General features: G+C 39.2%; 1 protein-coding gene across 4 annotated transcripts in view; it reads right to left on the bottom strand.

Annotated features, from left to right (window-relative positions):
* The window catches only part of LOC136883328 (ESF1 homolog), a 94,669-nt gene that overhangs the window by 39,454 nt on the left and 32,492 nt on the right, over nucleotides 1-22,723 (bottom strand). For 3 of the 4 annotated variants that reach the window (XM_067155565.2, XM_067155563.2, XM_067155564.2), the window contains 5 exons: nucleotides 18,783-19,315; nucleotides 10,805-10,986; nucleotides 8,803-8,913; nucleotides 3,961-4,161; nucleotides 3,456-3,741 (listed from right to left, as the gene is read on the bottom strand). In XM_067155565.2, coding sequence (XP_067011666.2) covers nucleotides 3,456-3,741; nucleotides 3,961-4,161; nucleotides 8,803-8,913; nucleotides 10,805-10,986; nucleotides 18,783-19,296 — 1,294 coding nt within the window. In that variant the 5' untranslated portion in view covers nucleotides 19,297-19,315. Of the gene's footprint in view, nucleotides 1-3,455; nucleotides 3,742-3,960; nucleotides 4,162-8,802; nucleotides 8,914-10,804; nucleotides 10,987-18,782; nucleotides 19,316-19,770; nucleotides 19,932-22,723 lie in introns of those variants that run through there. The other variant, XM_067155566.2, reaches the window with a different exon arrangement.

The raw sequence follows: 22,723 nt of genomic DNA, 5'->3' as shown, positions 1-22,723 counted from the left end.
GCCACAAGAGCGCAGCAGCAGTGAGCAGTGAAACAAGATGGCAACAGGAGCGAAGAAAGCGTTTGTTGTGCTTGAAATGCACTCGCATCAGTCTGTTGTAACAGTGCAATGACACTTCAGGACGAAGTACCGCAAAGTTCCACCAACCGCCAACTCCATTCGGCGATGGTATGTGCAGTTTAAAGCTTCAGGATGCCTCTGTAAGGGGAAATCAATGGGTCAGCCTGCAGTGACTGAAGAAACAGTTGATCGTGTGCAGGCAAGTTTTACGCGCAGCCCACAGGTGTCAATGGAGAGAGCAAGCAAAAAGCTGAACATACCACACCTGACCATTTGGAAAATCTTACGGCAATGACTAAAGCAGAAGCCTTAACGCTCACGACTGCTACAAGCTCTGACTCCCGATGACAAAGTCAAACGCCTTGAATGTTTGGTGCAGTTGCAACAGTGTATGGAAGAGGATGAGTTTAGTACAAAACTTGTCTTCAGTGATGAAGCAACATTTTTTGTTAATGGTGCAGTGAACAGACAAAATGTGCAAATCTGGAGGGTAGAAAATCCTCAAAAAATCCTCACACTATCGTGAAGCACATTCGAAATTCACCGAAAGTTAATGTGTTTTGTGCAGTCTCACGGTTTAAAGTGTACGGCCCCTTTATCTTCTATGAAAAATCAATTGCAGGACATGCGTATCTAGACATGCTGGAAAATTGGCCCATGCCGCAAATGGAGGACAGCGCGGATTTCGTCTTCCAACAGGATGGTGCTCTAATCCATTTCCATGGTGATGTTCATCAATTCTTAAACAGGAGATTGCCAAACCGATGGATCGGTCGTGGGGGAGCTGATGATCAGCAATTCCATAACACGTGTATAAAGGGGGTGACAGTGTGGAAGTGCCTCGGAGAACTAGGGAGTGCCTGAATATCTCGCAGACAAGGTCCAAATGCTGCACTACAACTATAGCAACCATGTGCATGTTGGGGATGGCCATTCCGAATGGTTTAATTCCACACAAGGTGTCCAACAACGGTGCGCACTCTACCACTGCCATTCATTACTGTCATGGACAGTATTCTTAAAATACTGAAAACAGAACAAGATGGAAAACTACACACACTGATGCTGACGATGTAGCCATCTGGGGAGAGACAAAGGTGGAGGCTGGATGAATGGCTAGCAAAGTTCAAACAGAATCAGATGAGTTAGCACAACAAAAAATGTTGCACTGAAAATGAGTAGGAAAGATACTGGCTGCCACATAAAACTTAAAGATGAAAACATTCAATGTGCACAGGTATTGAAATACTCGGGAGTATGATTTCCAGCAGTAATACTGCACATAAAGAATTAGCACCATATTTTCTTGCGTAATCAACACAGACAAAAACTTTGTATGTGTAAATTATTCAAGGAATTCAGATATTTAAAAATGATTTACAATTCATTTACATTTGAAAGATACATCAAATATAATATAAACACAATCGACTCATATGCGGCAATCGTCATTTGGCGTAAAATTCCGGCGTGAGATTTTTTCTGGAGAGTCAAATAAGGTACATCAGGGAAGTTGAACAAGTAGGTTTGAAGTACTGACACTGGAAAATATGCTTCCCGTTAAGAGTTGACAATACGACCTGAAGTGAAATAAACATGAACTAATAAAAGTACAATTCATGTAATGTCATAATCACATACCGGCAAAATAAGAAAACTGTCCAACATGAGTAGGGCCCGGCATAGGAGGGATCCTGCTAGATTTCCCCAAACCGTTTTGCGAATCGTCCAGAGTTATTTGTGGTTGCCCTTAAACTTGTTGATCATTATTATTATTATTATTATTATTATTATTATTATTATTATTATTATTATTATTATTATTATTATTATTATTATTATCCCAGCATTACCTTATCTTCCTTTTCTTCCCAATTCCTTGGGGGTCAGCCCAGTTTTACGGCCAGATGACCCTCCTAACACTCAACCTACGTGAAGGGACGTATTCTATATTGTTTTTGTGGGGCGTTCTCTGAAAATGAAGAGATACGTACAAAAACGAACACAACCACCCAGTCGCCGAGCCAGAAGAATTAAGTCTACACAGCTGAAATCTGCAGCACAGACGGGAACCAAACCAAGAGCTCACTGAACCAGCTACGATAATGACCATTCAGCTAAGGAGCTCAACCAATAAGCCCACCACCTGATGTATCACAAATTTAAAATAAATGTCAAGTTTCATGCAAGCAAGCCCAAAGTTAGCTCAAACTCACGTCTGGCCAAGGTTACCTGCTATGGGTTGGAATAGGGCAGACAGGTAGCCACTGCTGAGCTTTGGGCGGCAGTAAAAGAAACCTGTCTCAGTAAAGGAGCCAACGACTTCGGGAGGATCTCCTTTAAGTGAGTGCTGATCCCCTAGTGCAGGCAATGGTACCGCAGAGTCAGTTCTCAAAGTTAGGAGCAGACTCGTTGTGGGTGTGTGAGCCCACCGTAATAATAACCTGTGTGAAGTAGAGCCTACAACAAGCTAGTGAGCTAGTCTGACCTCATTCCATCAGGTTATACCTCTACTCACCTTGTTTGGTCAGAGAACGAGCCTGCTGTCAGAATGAAAAGAGACAGACTCACTGCTGTTCAGTTAAAATGGGTAACGTTTGACCACTGGGCAGTGAGAGTCAACATAAACCCAAAACTCATGAACAGGCTTGGTACACCAACCGCTCAGCTGTCCATTCGCTCAATCAGTGATCAAACAGCGAGTTGTTGCCTTGTTTTTACTTCATCAGTGCTCATTACGAGTGTTACCATGCAATAGCGATATAAGAAAAATGTTGGGGGAGAACCAATGTCTGTGGAAACAGTATACCAATAATCGAGTCACTTGAACTTCTGAGTTTCAGAGCTGTCTGATCCGTCCAGAATCGTTTCTGCTCATTGTGATCGGACAGCAGGGACAGTTCAGTAGACTCATTTGTTCAGTGAAGCTGAACAACTTTTTGAATTTGATCCTTCCTCCAAACACTCACTGAACAAAGTGCTTTCGAGCATGAAGCTCTGAACGAGTCTAGATTAAGTGGGGACCCATTTCTTGTACACGAGTTTGAGCGAGTCTACATGTCGTTTTGCACAGCTCTGGTATGAAGTGTCAAAGTGGATCAGGACAAGGAGTGGGTGGAATGGAGGACAAAGATCCACAACCCGACCTGGGACCTCCCTGGACAAGGGTGACGGAAGATCATGAAAACTCAAACAAACAAACAAACAAACAAACAAACAAACAAACAAACAAACAAAAATGAATGAATTAATTAATTAATTAAAATAAATAAATAAAATGAACCACTAGTCTCTGAGATCTTTATATGTCATGGGAAGGGTTTTTGATCAAACAATACTATAATTTTCCTCATAGACAGAAAATGCAACATATGTATAGAGCTACTGACACATACCACCATTTTCTTGTTGGTCTTTCTTATTGCCCTTGTCCTGATCTTCTTCTTCTTCTTCTTCTTCTTCTTCTTCCTCCTCACTAGATAAAGCTAGATACGCCTTAATGTCGGCATCCTCAACATCGTCCACTTTGCCGGACATAAATTTCTGAGTAATTTCTGCTCGGTTTGGGTCAGTCTCGTCCCACGTGAGCTCCACTTTGGCCTGCTGCAAGGCTGTGGTGGTGAAGTAGCGAGGCTGGTACTTGGTCAGCTCGGGCAGCTTGTTGCACACTTCACGAGGTTCCTATAACAACATGCACAACTCGCTAAACCTCAACTTTCATTTAAGTCACAGTGATGACCTATGTAAGAAAGGAGAGCTGACCAGGTTCAATTTAGGTCTGTAGTGCCAGCATGTTAGGATGCAGGTTAACTGGAAAAGTAGGGTGGAGGAGAATAAGGTGAGATGGATAAAACAAAAGCATCAGACTTGTAAAAAAATTAATAACATATAAGATCTCACCTGATCAAAAGTGGTATCATCAGGAATGAATCGCAGATCCAGCCGAGTGGCACTACTCTCATACTCTAGACCGTCGCACTCTGTGTACAGTTTGTTAGCTGTATCTGGAGAATCACACACCAACACAGCGTAGTAATACTTGAGCCTGTTCAGCTGGTACTGACGGAGTTTCTCCATGTGGTATTTCTTTCCCTCTTCTGTCTAGCATACAGAGTCAAGGATCAGAGGAAAGAAAAGTATAAATTTAACAAAGATACAAACATTTATATATAAAAGAAAGGACTCTTTAGAATACGTGTACAAGAAAAATCCTAAGAACATAAAAAATGGAACCAAGAAAGATCAAATAAATTTAAAACTGCTTGGGGTTTGTGGATGACTTATCATTACTAGCTAATAACATTCAAGAAGCCAGGAATCAAATAACAAGTCTATAAAATATAGCACAAAATATAGGACTCCAGATATCATTCGAAAAGACTGATATAATGGCAGCAGATCCACTAGTAATAAACTATATAACAGTAAATAAAAGGAAAGTAAAAACAGTGAAACAAATTAAATACATAGGAGAAATTATAACACAGAACTTGGACGAGAAACCTGCATGGCAAGAAAGAAGCTCAAAAATTAACATGGCCTACATACAATAAAAAAAGTCTTAACGATCAAAACAAAATTAAAACATTACAAGACGGTGGTTCAACCAGCAGTGACATACGGAAGTGAAACTTATTTTAAAGTCGCTCAGGGGAACAGAATCGACAAATCGTACAAGTAGAGAGAAGAATACCTAGAACATGCATAATTAATAAATATCCAAAAAATGGACAATGGTGGATAGTGCCAAATGAGTGGTGTACAGAGAACTGGATACTATATGGAAGAAGAGGATATCTTTTTTTGGTCACATTATGAGGACACAGAAACCAGATCACCGAGAAATAATACAGAGAATCTCTGGAATCTAAGGCAACAAGTAGGATGGATTGAGGAAATTAGAGAGGATATGGAAGAACTAGAAATAACTCTGGACAATTTGCAAAGTAAAACTTTTTTTTTTGCTAGTAGCTTTACGTCGCAACGACACAGAAAGGTCTTATGGTGACGATGGGATCGGAAAGGCCTAGGAAATGGAAGGAAGCGCCTGTGGCCTTAATTAAGGCACAGCCCCAGCATTTGCCTGGTGTGAAAATGGGAAACCATGAAACAGAAAATTTAAGAAACTGAAAAAATAAAAATAAGTTTTAAACTAAAAATAGACAAACAACATACAATGAAAAGGGTATTTACCGATGAGCAATGATAAAAAAAGATCAGAACGAAAGAAAAACTATTGGGCAATTCGGAAAGGTGACTTATCGAAGAAGATGACCAGTAAATGATTGAAGTGGTCCAACGAGGCTGAAGAAGAAGAAGAAGAAGAAGAAGAAGAAGAAGAAGAAGAAGAAGAAGAAGAAGAAGAAGAAGAAGAAGAAGAAGGAGGAGGAGGAGGAGGAGGGCTCTAGTAAGATGGGCGCAACATTTATGGAAATAAAATGCAATAGGCAGCACACGGTGAAACAAAACAGAAACACAGAGGAAAGCTTGATATCTTCCCACAAGCAGCCTCGGTGCATCAGCGGTAGACTGACTGGCTCATGATCTCAAGTTAGCAGGTTCGATCCTCAGCTGAAATATAGTCTATTTCTGAAGGGGGATGTCTCCACGTCGCCATTTGCACGTTAAAGATCTCGGATGGCGCACTCAGCAATAGGAATCGTCCAATAGAAATACGCTTTCATTGCCAATGAGCAGTGAAAGAGGATCTGAGACACTGGTTTTCAAGCCACAAATGTGGCAAACGACCTGGTACCAGAGAGAAGACGACTTGGCACAAAGTAGTCTGAAGAGTGAAGAACCACATTCCCCACCAAGATGAAGGAGTCGTGGAATTCTGACAAGTGTTAAGCACGGTGCTGAGTGGAAGAGGATGAAGAAAATTTGATCTGAAACTCTATCTGCCACAGAATGCCTCTCAATGAATAAGAAAGGTCTGGCAAAATAACTAGAAGATCTTGGACCAAGTAAAGGAAAACTGAGAGGAGAAGGCACAATCATGAACTATATCTGCATTTGGAGAAAATAACAGACACTCTAGGAAAAAAAGAAGAGTTTCTTTCTACAGTCACTTCACACGAACGAGGCCAGAAAGACTGTCCACTATAATCTTTGCCTAATTCCTGAATAAGAAAACTTTACGGGTGTGGTTCACCGAAGTGGAAGAGGATTTACAAGAATTGGGGATCTTATGTGATGACATCTTGCAGCGAGACCCTTTAAAGAAGAAACTTGAAGGTCTACAAATTTTTTGAAAAAAATCTAAAATGAAGATAGGCAAGATGTTGACCGAAGAACGGAAGGAAGCTCATCGAAGAAGGATGCGGTAGTACTGAGCAAGTGTTAAAGCTCAAGATAGAAAACGGTTGAAATAGCGTGGTCCATAGCTGGCCGATACGAAAGAGTAATAATAATATTAATAATATGGTGTCAGCTATCATGTACCAGCCTCTTACTTGATAGCATTTACACTGCACGTGTGTCAATTTAGGTGTTCCATTTTATTTTACCAGACGGTAGGGAAACAAATCCCTGTTAGGCAATATATGACTGAGTTTTAGTTAAATTTGTTGGGTAAACACCAAACTCTAACACAGGAATAGGATCTGGATGAAGAAATTAAAACCAACATTGACACTGTAAGAAGCAACTTCCAAACTGAAACGCAATGGTGCGTCAGGAAGTGTGTGGCACATTACCCGTGCTGTTTTATGACGTCTAAGACTCCGTCAATGAACCGACTGCAGGTTTCTTCAAATGTGGATGCATAACCCAACTCTCAGGGCAGCAAGAAAAACACAACATAAACACCATGAGCAATAGCCGAGGTATGCAATGAAGAGACCGGGAAGACCGTCACCAATGACGATGTACTCCATCTTTTATTTAAACATAGGAATTTCATTTTGTCCGTATTGAAGTGAGAAAGTGCAAATACATGTTATAAATAAATATAACATTTTTGTATTGAAAAGGTGGACCGTTTTAAGTTTTTCCGTACTCCATCTTGCCGGGAAATCATGAGAAGTCTTAACCCTCCCAAAATGCAGAGTCAAATCGTCCAAAATGACAAATACAGCCTGCTACAACTGATCATAGAAGGAACACGAGGACGTGTGTGGAGAAGATTATCCCGGGTGGGCAACATCCGAAATCCACAATTCGGCAAACTTACTTCACGATGGTCACCAACCTTATGCGGGGAGACGGCACAAGAAGTATTGAAGTATCCTATGGCAATAATATGCTCATAACTAGGCAGTAAGTCAAGTAAACGGAATATAAATTCAGTCTCATTTGTTATTTCGGGCAGCCTGTATAGAAGAAATAACTATCAGGAGTTTCTGTTGGTTAACGTGAACTCTGGCCCTAACTGTGCATTGTTTGATGATACAGCTCAGTAAGAATAGGTAACTCAAAAGGGTCCACATTTTCAATACAAATAAACGTTATAAGTTTATTTACAACAAATTTTTACTTGGAACTAGTTTCAACGCTGTTTAGCATCATCATCAGCCAAAATGTGGGAAATAGACATAGGCGTATATATGCATACATGTACATTATACAAAATGTTATATCATTGTGATTAATAAGAGTAAAAGAGATGTAAAATAGTGAATTACAAAGTCAGAAATTGTCAGTCGGTAAAATGGTATAAACATGGGTTAGGACTCAAAAACAAAATCACGTAAAAAACATATAAACCGCAACAAAACCATGCAGAAGTTCGAGATGAACTTGGCATTGGATATTCAAATTTTTCAGATACTCTTCCACTGAATGCTGCTTGTTGCGAATGTAGTACAAAACATAGGATTCAACAAACACAATCGTCTCAAAAATGCCCATAACATTTCTTAAAAAATTTTGGGTCGAGATGTACTTGGCAGTTAGGGATTCAAATTTGTAGTCACTTATTCACTAAGCATCAATTAAAAACCAGCTGCGAAAGGTGAAATAAAATTGTACAAGCACGAGTTTGGACTTGATAAACGTAATCTTTCGAAATATATGTAACACATTTGAAACTGTAAGTTCGCGATGAAATTGACACTTAAAGATTTATGTCCACTTATTCATTGAATGGCACTGGTGCGAGTAGCGTCGAAACTAGTTCCAAGTAAAAATATGTTGTAAATAAACTTATAACATTTATTTGTATTGAAAAGGTGGACACTTTTAAGTTACCTATTCTTACGTTCTCAGTTCAATACGGACACAAAATGAAATTCTTAGATCTAAACAACTCAGTAAGTCGTTTCTGCAGTACACTGCCACCCAACCTCTCCTCTTCTGCCATTGAATCTATTGCGCCATAAGAGGGAATACTAGTCAATTTGTACCATGCCAGAGGGTATGTTTGGGGTAACCCAGCTTTTGCCAATGCACAGGATATGGATATTATTTTCACTCATTATGGCTTGAATTTCATCGAAGTACGCTACCACAGAGAGCGTGTTGACGTGGCAGCACTATAAACAGTTGGTAGAGGGAGACAATGCCTGTGTGAGGAAAATGCCTGCAGTGAGAGAGGGGATGTTGCCAGGGTCAGTGTCAGGTACAAGGCTCTGGATCAGCTGTATAACGAGATGTTACTGTAACAGTATAGCAGAAGTACTAAACGTGTCACCACATACCAACATCATATGAGAGAGTGCCTTGCTCTGTCAGGTTTGAATCTGCAATACTGGGATGTAGAGGGTGACAGAGCTTACATTCAGGAGAAAAGAAAGGACTAACCTCTTCCGCATCCTCTTCATCTTCATCATCAGAGTTCTTCTCCAACAACTCAATGGGACCTTTAACCTCCTCTTCCTTCATCCTTTCAAGTCCAAACTCAGAAGGGTAGATCTGCAAAGGAAAAAATTAATTACAATTCTAACACAGGAGCAGAATTCCAACATAATGAAGCTAGGGAAAGAAAAATAGAGTAGGTGAGTGATTTACCTATGGAAATCACGTAAGACACATTGTACAGAAGATTACGATTTGTTATTACTGTGGTTTCTTTTTCCTACTGACCTTTAGGCAGCTACGAAAGGAAACCCATAAAAGTTGGACAAGGGAAATTAGACACAATGCTGATCACATTTATTTATTCAGAATCAGAAAGAGAATAGCGCCGAATAACGGATATCTGTAAGGGCAATGCATTCCACCAAAGTGTAAGAAAACTTGTTTGGAGCAAAGAAGTACCAAGGAAAAGTAAAGAGATACAAAATGTACTATGTACCCATACCGACTTATGCAACTGAGACTTGGACTTTGACTAGCAGGCAAACAAGAAGAATTCAAGCCAGTGAGATGAAATTCCTAAGAAGTATGATAAGAAAGACAAGGAAAGACAGAGAGAGAAATGAAGATGTTAGGAAGGAAGTTGGGATAGGAAAGCTAAATGAGAGAAGTGAAAAGAACAATCTAAGGTGGTTTGGACATGTAAAGAGGATGGAGGAGAATAGAATTCCAAGACAGATGCTGGAGGCAAAGTGCGAGGACAAGAAAGCAAGAGGAAGACCTACAACAAAGTGGACTGAATCAGTGAAGAGTGGCATAAGAAGACGAAATTTAGACTGGGTCAAGATTGTGGAAGAGAAATGGTGGAAGGAAAGAGGAAGTTGGAGAAGTGATATAAATACCCCGACCCGGCAGGAGCTGGATAAGGGAAAATGATGATGATGATGATGATGATGATGATGATGATAATAATAATAATAATAATAATAATAATAATAATAATGGCATATGGCCTCCGGAGAGGCCTGGTGCTGGTCTTTTTCTAGTAGACGGCCTATTAGGCGATCTGCATGTCTGTGAAGAGGAGGGCCCTACCTAGGATGTTTACCAATGTTGAATACGCCACACACACCCAACCCCCGAGCCATTGGAATTAAGCAATTAAGGTTATAACTCCCCGACCCAGCCGGGAATCGAACGCGGGACCCTCTGAACCAAAGGCCAGTACACTGACCATTTAGCCAACGAGTCAGACATGATGATGATGATGAACCGAGATCCATAATAAATCTCTTATGCACAGCAGTTACGACAATTAATCTAAAATGGAAAATACACAAACATTAACAAAGAACACAAATATAAACAAAATAAACCGTTCAAGCCTAATGCAATTAAAACCCAACGACTCAGCTTATTCAAACTCGGTTTCAATTTCTTCACATTCGTGTCTGTCATCGTGGAATTCATCACTCGATTCGGAAGAATAATTGTCACTTTCGTCTTCACATTATTCGCAAAGCAAGAGCATTTGTTCAATATCACTGCTAAATTACTTTGTTTACACTCGAGATTATAGAGCTTCGACTGCTGACCACATGGAGTACGTGTGCATGGCTACATGAATTCTACAAGGAATACGATATTCCATGGAATTAATATGTAGTACTCCGTTGCAAAATAAGGCCAATAGATGTCAGAAGCATCTATAAATTTCTGATGCTTATATGTAATAAACACACGAACTTGGACGATGCTTATAAGTGGTTGATGCTACGAAAGGGTTAAAATAATAGATAAAAGTAGATAAATATTGTTCATATGAACTGATTAGGAGGCAAATCATTTTGATTCCCTAATAGAGGCAGTTATCAGCTGGATTATCTCTCTCTCTCATCATTTTTAGAATCTATTTTTCATTGAAAAATCCTTCCCTAAAGTATAATATTTAAAATTTTAAAATTACACGACAGCTTTTGCATCAATACAGTTGTAATTGGTTCCTCACCGTGACAGAATTAATGATTCCTCCTTTTGGCAGGAAAGAGTTGAACAAGACCATGAGATCTGTGGCACGGATACGGTCCCAGTCCATGTTGCAAACAGCCAGACGATTGGTCACTTCGTTGGTTGTCTCGGCATCACGGTCCAGTTCTCCCCAGCCGTGGTCTATTTCTTCTTCACTGTTAACTGAATTCATCAAGGGATCGGTAATTAGTAAAACTATAGCAAATAGAGGATATTAAATCTTAGAATATTAAAGACATAGCAAACTGATTGTCTGAATTACTTACTGTAAATCAAAGTGAAAATTTAGGCTGGAGCATGTGTTAATACTTTAAATTAAGAAATTACCCTAGCAAGTATTTTGCTGAATAACACACTCAAATAAGCAAACGAATCATGGTCCAACAGACAAAAAAATTAATCAAAATGAATGTTTTAAAAAAATTCTCTCCCTTATCTTACATAGGAAACAGGAGTCTTTGAATTCTCTGCCTGAAAAAGAGTAAATTTTAAAAATTCAATCTTTTTAGAAGGTCACTAGCCAAGAATCACATCCACATGACAATAAGTTAATTTTTATAACTGGTTTTTGCAGAAGCTTGCTAATGGCATTGTTGATCCATAGTTCCAATTAAATGAGGTAAGCTGCCTTTTATAATGTAGTTTTATACTACCCACATTTTACAGACTACCTGAAAACATCTGTCCCTGTAGTTATACAAATAATATAAAATGATCATAAAGAAATCCTCAGTCAAGAACTTAGCAAAGTTTCTAATTTCTGTTTGTCCTCAAAGCTAACAACAAACAGGGTGTAACCATGATGTTAATAAACAAGCAGTGAGCATAGCAATAACACATGTTTGCACCCATGAAGCCAATATACTGGTAGGCTGTGGATTACCGAGCATGGTGAAAGTATGTCTACCAGCATACACTCTGTAGCAAACTTAAGTAACATGCCAATGTAAAACTGAAGCCGCATGTACAAGTAAAAATATGTACTGTGTTTACTCACGTAATTTTTCCTTCCTGATTTTTAGATCAAAAATTTGGAAAAAATTTAATCGCATATTCCCCCACCCCCTTTGTTGTATCTATAGTTTCCAATAGTTGTGAACCTCGGACTTATCTCTTCTTCGTGATTCATGCCAATTTACAAGAAATTGGGAACTAGTTTGGAAATTCCCAGTTCATGTTTCCCATGCTACGAGAGGAGGAACATTCCAGCGCCCCGAGCCAGAACACACCTGTGACTGCTAGCCATAACTTGCCCTTGTTATCAGCTGTGACTCTCATGCGTACAGTAATCGCTTTCAACAGTGTTCTTACATGTGAATTATTGTGCGAAGTGTTTGTTAGAGACGTGATGGGAAAGAAAAACAGTAACTACGACGCATAATTTAAACTGTCTGTAATAGAATTTGCCAAAAATAATGGCAATCGTGCTCCATCTCATGAATTTTCTGTAGCACCATCACCACATGTGTTACTGGCAGAAGCAGAAAGAAGAATTACAGTGTACCAAGAAAATAACTTTATCATTTCTGAGGCCAAAAACCAGGAAGCATCCAGAAATTGAAAAGGAAGTTGTTTCTTATGTACATAAACTGAGAAATGATGGCTTGTCTGTTTCCCATGAGATGCTCCAGTTAAAGGCTGTAGAAGTAGCAAAAACCTTGAAAATTCCTGATTTTAAAGCAAGCAGAGGATGGCTTTGTTGGTTCATGAAAAGGAACAATCTTTCTCTTCGAAGGAGGACATCTTTATGCCGGCGACTTCCAAAGGACCACAGTGAAAAAATTGTGCAGTTTCATAGCTGAATGACATGGTAAATCTATTACTTTGAAGTGAAATATATTATTAGTGTAGGCAATTTTACTGATTTTACCCTAATACAGTATTCTAATTTACATGTATTTCAGGTATCTGGCTCCTATCTTCAGCGAATTCTTGTGTAACATTAAAAGATGACTGTTTCCGTATAATTATTGCTAGGGAACGTATTATTGCCTTCGATATTTTATTGAAATTAATTGTCTTATACATATTTTTGATTATTTTAGGCCTGCAAAAAAGTTGTAACTTAAGGTAATTATGTTCAATTTTTTTCATTTAGATTAGCATAATTTTCCCAGCCCAGTTTTGAGGTTGAAAAAAAAAGTGGGTGGGGGGAATTATGCGAGTAAATACAGTATGTAATCTGGGACTTGAACTGTTGAATATACTACAGTCTGCCTAGCACTTCGATACTTATCGATTCATCTTGCATTAAGGATATCTACCATGCAATGCTCCTCTATGTTGCTGTTTCATAATTTATCATGCTAATCTGTTGGCACAACCTAACCTAACCTAACCCTCCATCATTTGCTAGACTGATGTACAACTGATTGAAATAATGTCATATTTTTTGGAATGGTCTTGTTCTCATTGTACGAAAGGCTGATAAGAGTCCAGTGTGTTTTGCAGGAGGTGAGAGGGATCTCAGCCATCATGACTCTTTCTTTCATTCGTTCTCTACAGGCTAAGCCTTGACGCTATAACCACAGAATATACTACTGTCTGTCTGTTAGGTCATCAGCCCAGAGGCTGGTTGGATCCTCAAATTGCACCACCAAAGATTATGCGGTTATAAGGAAACCGCAAAAACCAATGGCAGCACCAAAATGAGGCGTACTAGGCAAGACGAGGAGTGAGGTAGTTTGCCATTGCTTTCCTCACTGGGTCAGAAAGTGCTATTGCATCACGACTGACCCTATGAGCAACACCTTTCATAACACTCATGCACTAGTCGTGCTCTGAATGTCATTACTCAGCACCACCCATACCCCAGCAGCTTCCATATTGTCACAGCCATGGATGAGACTGGGACTTCGGTGGAAGCTACACTTTACTCTGGCCTGTGCCAAGAGATGGATACAAAAGTACTGTATCCATCAAGAAATGGCAGCAGGCCTAATATACTACTATAGTTCACTTTAGCAATAAATAAGAGCCCCAGAACATTGTGATGTTTGGGACATCACTGCATGTAATAAATTATTGAACTGTATAATTAATTGATAAGATGTATATATTTAATCACTGGTAGGTCATTTTTAACTTATTATGTATATATATATAGGGTTTTAATCACCCATTTCACATCATCATTTCATTTCTTTGTATCGCAGCTATAACGTATTCCAACGAACATCTTATTGTGTAAAGTATTTCAACAGCATTTGTATTTATAGCTTGCAGTAAATTTTCCAATAGCCGTAGTGAGGTGACCGGAGTCAGAAGACTAATTTCAGCCCATTACCAGGAAATGTACGTCATCAAGCTTACGAGAGACCGTACCCCTTCCAAACTCTGAGGAGACAGTTGAAACCTTGTTAACGCCTACTTTTCGAAGTTCGCTACCTGACGCTTTATTTCCACGGGAAAGTTCAGCCTATGTGAATGGACGTAATGAAGCAACGTGGTGGATTCATAGCAATGGACAGGAGAAGGGATGGTACATCAAATCTTACTGGACCATGTGATATGGTTGATAGAGGGAGATTTTGAAGGCTATATACATCGGCGACTAGGGCTGGAGACACTCTTACAACGATTCTATGATTCTAATCTATCATCGGAGGAGGGCTGTACGTCTGGACATCGGAGAAGATCTTAACTTAGTTCACTTCGCATCTGAGTAGTGCACTACTCAAAAAATATACTCTCACTGAGACCTCTTATCTCAACGACGAGAGTTAAAGTCAACGGGAGACCGGTTTTGACTGGTATAGGGCAGGAGAGATTTTGTTATGAATTTAGTTATGGTACTGTTCCGTAATACGGAAGAATACAAGTGTATTTTCTCCATGAACATAACCCATGGTGGTTTTGCTATTAAAATTAGGACTCATTACGACTTTATGTAAGGAGTACAGTAGGAAGTATTAAAGGCAGGAAAGTCGTAGTACAGCTAGTGTACTATGCACAAAGCAGAAGTAGGACTGGAATCCACAACAAGAGATGACGCCGCCTGTACGAGAGGTCCATCAAACATCAGCTGCTATATAGATCGTATCCACATAACAGAGTCTACAAATGGTGAGCTAATGACATAAATTTCTGCAAGTCTTCACGCAACAGTTAATTTTCTTAGAGTTTATTTCATTCAATTTTTCTTTTGCTTCCGTAAGTTCAGATTCTGTTAATATGCTGTTACGTCATGTTTTTCATCCTAATAAATAGCTGTTTTAATTTGTATTTTCTGAAATTCTTATTAATGATCCTTAACTTCCAAGTTAGTGTACTTAATGGTTAGTGTTCCGTCACCCCACCCCTGGGTGTTTTTAGAGTCTCATTATGTGTTATTATTATTATTATTATTATTATTATTATTATTATTATTATTATTATTATTATTATTATTATTATTATTATTATTATTATTAATTATCAACTATCGTTTTCAAACCATAAGCTTGAAGGTTGGCGCCCATGGGATATTGTTTATGGAGAAACAATGATATATTACTTATTTATATTAACATTAAGGTGACCCGCCACATCACAATTTTGTCACACATCTGTGGGCCGAGTGGGTATGTCACAATATTTTGGTGGCCACTCTCTGGTTGTCCTATTCCCCTCTTGCCAACAACTTTTCATTCAAAGCAGAGGAAGTCATCGTGTCTTAAACCGTCACCCACTGTTTTTGCCTTCCTTCTTTTAAATGCTAAATGAAGCTCCTTTTGATATGAACTGCAGAATAGCTGTACATCTGTGAAAGCGGTATCAGAAATCCTCAAACAGGAAGATTTAAAACTGATCAACAACTTGCATATGCCATAATGAAAGCAGTGCAATTGACCTAATTTTATCAAATATGAAATGTGTGAGAGACATATCGCAGAGAATACTGAGAGAATACCTGCCTATAGCGACACTTTTAATGTGGAAAAGAAGAATAAGAAACCCCACCTGATGCCCACTCTGTCATGAAATTTAGATGCACAGATCACAGAAGAAGCTTTGCCTCAGATTGAAAAACAGATCAAAAATATACAGAATGGTTGTATCAACTGTGCTGCAAATGAGCTGGAGAATATTGTGTTGAGCAGTAAAACAATAGTTCCATCTACGCAGTAAAGTCAAACTTTGGTTTAACAGAAGCTGTTACCAAAGTAGGCAAACAACTCATGAATCACTCCACAAAGCTCTCAATATGACATCTGAAATCATGTTACACTAATATGCCACGAAAAGGAGAGAATATAAAACCCTCATATGAGCTAAAAAGAAATATGAGGAGACAGCAGGTCAGCTGATAAAAGCTGCAGAAAATTATCTATATAGGGCCTTGAAACCAAGAGATATCCCATTGGAGGCATGGATGAATCATTTTAGCCACACTATAAAGACACCAGGGTTGACACAGACATTGCTGGTGACGCAAACATAAGATACTCGGATATATTTACTACAAAAGATGAGTTGGATCCTGGCTAAGATAGCAACTCTGAAATGCAAGAAAACCTGTGGACCAGACATGATATTCAATAAGCATCAGAAAAGCACAGCCCCATTTCTTGTAAAAGCCTAGACAAGACTCTTTAATGAACACCTGCAACTGGGGAGGATACCAGATCGATGGAGATCTTCAAAGGTCAAAACCCTCTACAAGGGAAAGGGAGATCCCAATGATCCCAACTCATTGGAATGCACGTCTGACTCGTTGGCTGAATGGTCAGGGTATTGGCCTTCGGTTTAGAGAGTCCCGGGTTCGATTCCTGGCCGGTCAGGGATTTTAACCTTCATTGGTTAATTCCAATAGCTCGGGGGCTGGGTGTTTGTGCTGTCCCCAACATCCCTGCAACTCACACACCACACATAACACTATCCTCCACCACAATAACACCGAGTTACCTACACATGGCAAATGCCGCCCACCGTCATTGGAGGGTCTGCCTTACAAGGGCTGCACCCGGCCAGAAATAGCCACATGAAATTATTATTATTATTATTATTATTATTATTATTATTATTATTATTATTATATTGGAATGCACAAGCATGTTTTTGAGTGAAATAACTGAAGTTTCAAAGGAAGAGCCTCCGTAGCTCAGGCGGCAGTGCCCCGGCCTCTCACCGCTGGGTTCCATGGTTCAAATCCAGGTCACTCCATGTGAGATTTGATCCAATGTGGCAAGGCAGTTCGGCTATTTCACGCTTGTCCCTTATCAGACTTCACAGCATATTTCTGGATTCTTTCAAAATTATAAGGAGCAGCTGATTCAACTGCATACCTGCCAAATTTACAAAACCAAAAATCAGGAGATACAATTGAGGAGTTGGATGCGATACTTAATGTTTAATTATTTAAAATCCTACCCCTGTGATTTAAGTATAAGTCTCTATGCTAGTAAATATAAATTTTGCTTTACAGTTTTGTTTAAAGCCACATATAGTTTATATTTATATTCATGTGTCCCTAGGTATTAACTTTCGTCTCCTCAAGTGAGAACTTAGGAGACTGAACAGTTACAACATTGAGTTTTCTTCCGAATCTATGATATTAGAACATCTAATGTCAAGTGAGTCCTCCTTTCTTTCATGACAACCTGTTGTGTTATTTAAGCGATCGTTCCTTCATGACTTTTTTCTCATTCTTATAATCATCTTCACAATTTTTTTACCACCACCACCAATATTATTATAGTCTGTATGGTAAAACTGAATAAGACATAAATAATCGGAAATTGTATTCTCTATAACTTTTGCTATGTAGTACTTTTCAATATGACCAGTAAGATAGGTAATTAAAAATTCAATTTTTGGCATCTTCCTCTAAACTACCATGTACAACAGAGTTAATAAAATTATTTATAGCATAGACTGTAGTTCCTTATTCCCCGACTTTACATAAAATTCTGTTCACCCATTTTCACGTACCTCGGCACTGATATGGACGTAGCAAAAAAAAAATCCAAATTCATGAATATTTCTGTTATCATAGCCAGTATGATAAAAATGTATAAGACATAAATGATAGGAAATTTAATAAAATATAACTTTAGTTATGTAGTATTTATCAATAGGGCCAATAATAACAAATATTTGAGAATTAAATTTTAGGCCTTCTCCTAAACTACCATTTAACTCAGTGGGTATAAAATTATTTACGGCCTAGATTGTAGCAACTTATTCCCCAACGATATATACCGATTTTTATTAAATTCTCTTCAGCCGTTTTCTCGTGATGACCCTGCGTACGTACGTACATACATACAGACAGACAGACAGAAATCACGGAAAATTAAAACGTGCATTTCCCCTTGTTTCAATGTTCATGTTCGGTACGGAAATATCATTCTTTTTAAATTCTGAGTAATGTACAGGCAAAACTCTTATTTTATTTATATTGAGATAAATTAAAGTTAGTCGGAATAGTCTCCAAATGGCTTGTAAAATCTTAGAAAAGTCACCAGTGGTTATCATTTAAGTTCTGTCACTAAATTACTAAGAAAGACTCAATATCTAGTGACTAGTCTCTAGAATTGACCAAAGAGAATGGAATGACCAGACTGATGTGAACGAACACGAACATGGCACGCGAGAACGAAAGATTGACAATCAATATACGCGTCACGATATATAGGTTTCAATAAACATTGCACATTCGCGCACATTTCTCGTATTAATAAACGTTGATATTTCGTTTGAAAGCAGCCAATGAGCGACAGACTTCTGGCCATTGGCGTAAAAAAGCTGAAATGGCGGGATTTGAAATCAAATGTTTGAAGTTCATCAAAAAATAAGCTAAAATTGGGAGAAATAATAGAATAACCAAGAGGCGGGAAAAACTGTCGAAATTCGGGAGTCTCCCGCCTAAATCGGGAAAGTTGGCAGATATGCAACTGGTACAATTATTCTGTTATAGTTCTTTTTTACTGATGTGCATTAAGGAAAAAAACTACAGCTTTAGTTACTTCACTTACCTCCACTTGCATCATCGGAGTCATCATCGGAAGAGCTGTCAGAAAATAGGGCTCCTTCACCACGAGCATAATCAACAGTCATATCGTGAAGTTTGTCCTTCACCTTCTGGGTCAAACCTCGCTTATCCACATGATCATCGTCATCACCACTTGGTTCATCCTCAGTACTACTCCTTTCAACCTCAACTCTTTCTACAGCTTCCTTCTCCCTCTGCTTCCCCTTTTTAGTCTGCTTTTCTTCCTCTTCATCCTCAGAGACACTATCATCATCATCTTCCTCCTCTGAATCACCGCTGGAAGGTAAATTATAGTATCTCTTCAAGTCTTCCGTCGATGTTTGTTCTGCAGGGCGACCTCTCTTGTCGATAGTATATTTCACTTTAAACCTCTTATCAGTGAACATAGACCTGAAGCGTTTGTCAATGTTTATCCTTTTCTCCTTCTTCGGGAGTCTTCTAAATCTAGGGTCTTTGGCGATGTGAGCAAAACGACTATCTTTCAAAATCTCCTCCATGGTGGTTGTGGTGATAAATCTGCAATGATAAACAGAATTTCACTTAAATCTGTACAAATAAAATCATGAAAACAGTGTTCATATACAATGCCTGTTTTTGAAAGTTCTTTCGATTCAAGCCACATGCCTCCATTGGCATGGGGGGTTCACAAGGGGGTGAAAAGGATGAGAGGAGGGACAAGAAAGTTGATTCCATAGTTTTTGGGGTCCCTAGGTTGATTGGTGACAGTTGGAATCATGTACATCATATCTATAGCGCAATCCATAAATACATACAATTATAACTTTTATTAGTTGCTTGAAATGATCAACTACTTACCAGACAATCTAGTGTGCCAGAAAGAAATAGTTTAATGCAAAACTAAGTAATCTCAAATTGAATCTGAACAGAGACAGGCACTACATCTAGTCTAGTATGGAATAAAGATGTACCAATGGAAGCTAAAGAAGTAATGTACATTGGATATTTCTTACCTATAATGACATATGCCGCAGAAACCTGGACGACGACTCAGAGAAATGAGAGTAGAGTGTAATCTCTGGCATGTAAGCCTATACACTAAGGACACAACCTTACTCTTTCTGCCTTGTTAATACTGAAGGTAGTGATTTATAGTTATTTTCTAACTGTTGGGTCTGATTCAGTGTTCCTAACCATACAGTTTAGGGACCAATACGACATCTTACAGTTACTGTTAATCTTGCAGGTTGGCACTATGTAGTCATGATTTTTTCGTGACTTGTGAAATTATATGGTACCGCCACTGCCATATTACAAAAATCACTAGTGTTAAATGACGAACGCAGCATTTCAATAATACGGTCTTATTTCGTCCAGAATTCCACCAGGATGTATAAGCTAGTGGCTTTATGTCGCACCGACACAGATAGGTCTTATAGCGACGATGGGATAGGAAAAACCTAGGAGTGGGAAGAAACCGGCCGTAGCCTTAATTAAGGTAAAGCCCCAGCATTTGCCTGGTGTGAAAATGGGAAACCACAGAAAACCATCTTCAGGGCTGCCGACAGTGGGATTCAAACTATCTCCCGGATGCAAGCTCACAGCCACGCGCCCCTAACCGCACGGCCAACTAGCCCGGTAGGATGTATAAGAAGCAAGAAAAATCTACAAGAACTCCCCCAAGAAGGAAAGCAACATTACCTCCTTATGAAGATCAGTTCAGTTGAAACAGAAGGAAATTTCGTTATCATGCTAACCTAACCATTGATGCTTTCACGGCCTGTACTTATAGACATTATATACGCCTTTGGACTTATGCTGTGTCAAGAAAATAAGGAGAAATTCCTTACATTTTGCAGAGAACTTTGCTCTGCATCATCAGAAGAAAATCTTGACTATTCACAAGAAAGGCTTCTCAAGGAATAAGGATTGAATTTAGACGTTATAATAGAAGTGGAAGTGGTATGTTAATTCATCACCACATGGCTCACCAGACGCTGACAGAACCATCAGAATCAGTCTGAGAGGGAGTCACATGACAACAGGAGTACACACATATGAAAGTATGACATAGATACAAGACAGAGATACCGGCATGTATGGCCATGTATACCTTGCCGCAAGTACAGGAAATTCCGTATACCCCAGGATGTAAAAGTGGGGACTATTTGTCCTTGGTTTTACCCAGACTGTGAGCAATTTTGGTGACAGTACCAAATTTGACTTATGTGAAGGTAATAGTGTACAGCTGAGGATGGCCGTATGTAAAAAGGTCGAAACCGGTACTGTAGATTGAATTTTTATATAAATAAATTTGTATTGAAAAGGTGGAAACTTTCTTGTCTATAACATATCCGTCTCAACCAGCCAAACAAATCAGCAATAGCTGAGCATGCTCTATCGTCGGGTCATGATGTCGTGTTTCAAGATGCCCGAGTCTTACCCACACTAGACACATACAGGTCCAGGATTATATGGGAAGCTGTGGAAATACGTAGAAATCCTAACAATTTCAAAAGGCACACTGGCTATCACTCAAGTAATACGTGGTTGCCAGCCATTAAGGATTTACGTAGGTAGTTCTCCCCCCCTGTCCCTTCACTATTATTATTTCATTCGGTGTTTCCCAAATTCGTACATTCCTAATCACGAGATATTTCATTCCAGTCTTGTATCTATGTCATACTTTCATATGTGTGTACTCCTGTTGTTATGTAACTCCCTCTCAGACTGATTCTGATGGTCCCATCAGCTTCCGCTTTGAACGCTTGCACTGTATCGCGTCCGGTGAGCCATCGGGTGACGAATGAACATACCACTTCCACTTCTATTATAACGTCTAAATTCAATTTCATTCCTTGAGAAGCCTTTCTCGTGAACACTCAAGTTTTCTTCTGATGACACAGAGCAAAGTTCTTTGTGAAACGTAAAGAATTTCTCCTTATTTTCTTCACACGGCATAAACCAAAAAGCCTATATCATGTCTGTAACCTAACCTTGTCTTGTCACATCTTTGGTACGGTTTGCAGACTTACTCTTTGTGTATTCTTATTGATTTACGGCATATGTCAAGTCAAAGTCATCTCCCGGAGGCCCTGGGAGGGGTGGAAGGTAAAGGCTTCCACTATCCATAACCTCGGCACTTGGTGGGGTAGAGTGGTTAGCTATATGCCAGGCCGCCTTGCCCCCAGGAATTAACGAGCTACTCATGTATGGTGTAGGCTGAGTGAACCTCACAGCATGTGGAAATCTCATTTCTTAAATATTTTGACTTCCTGGCGGGAAATCAAACCTATGTCAATCCGGGTGAACTGAGCACACCTTTACCGCCACAGCCAGGAAGCCCCTTACATGTAATATATTCACGTGTGTGTATTATTACCCGTGGTTTACTTCAGTCTGACAAGTACTAGCAAATTTCAAGAAGGGAGCTGAATTATTTACACCAGACAAACAGCGAAGAAAAGGTTATAGTAATGCATATATCAAAATAAAGGCAGAAATATATAACATTAAATTGAGGGAGGGTGAGAGTGTGTGTTTATTTCCTTAATTCCTTACTGAACTTGAAAACCGACTTATCTTGACTGATCGTTTATTGATTCAGGGAACCTCCATTACTGATACTTACATTGAGGTTAGGCCTAGTTTGCTGATAGTTATCTCTCGTGATTTCAATATGCAACTAGTCAAGTTGGTAGCAGAATAGGGTGGCGATATTTGTTTTTTAGTGTATAACCTTACATGCCGATAACTATACAGGCAGCCGAAATGAATGTCCTGAGGAGTATGGTACAGCAGACATGGTGAGATAGTGAGAAATGAAGACATCCGAAAGGGGCTAAATGTGCAAAAACTAAATGACAAACTGGAACAGATCGAAGTGGTTTGGAATGCTTGGAATGCTAACAGATGAAAGAAGAAAGACTGCCAAGACAAGCACCAGAAAGACAGACTGGGAAGAGA

Source organism: Anabrus simplex, chromosome 11, assembly GCF_040414725.1.
Source record: "Anabrus simplex isolate iqAnaSimp1 chromosome 11, ASM4041472v1, whole genome shotgun sequence".
In the NCBI taxonomy this organism is placed as follows: domain Eukaryota; kingdom Metazoa; phylum Arthropoda; class Insecta; order Orthoptera; family Tettigoniidae; genus Anabrus; species Anabrus simplex.
Note: the sequence above shows the minus strand (reverse complement) of the source record. Positions and strands in the feature narration are given on the sequence as shown.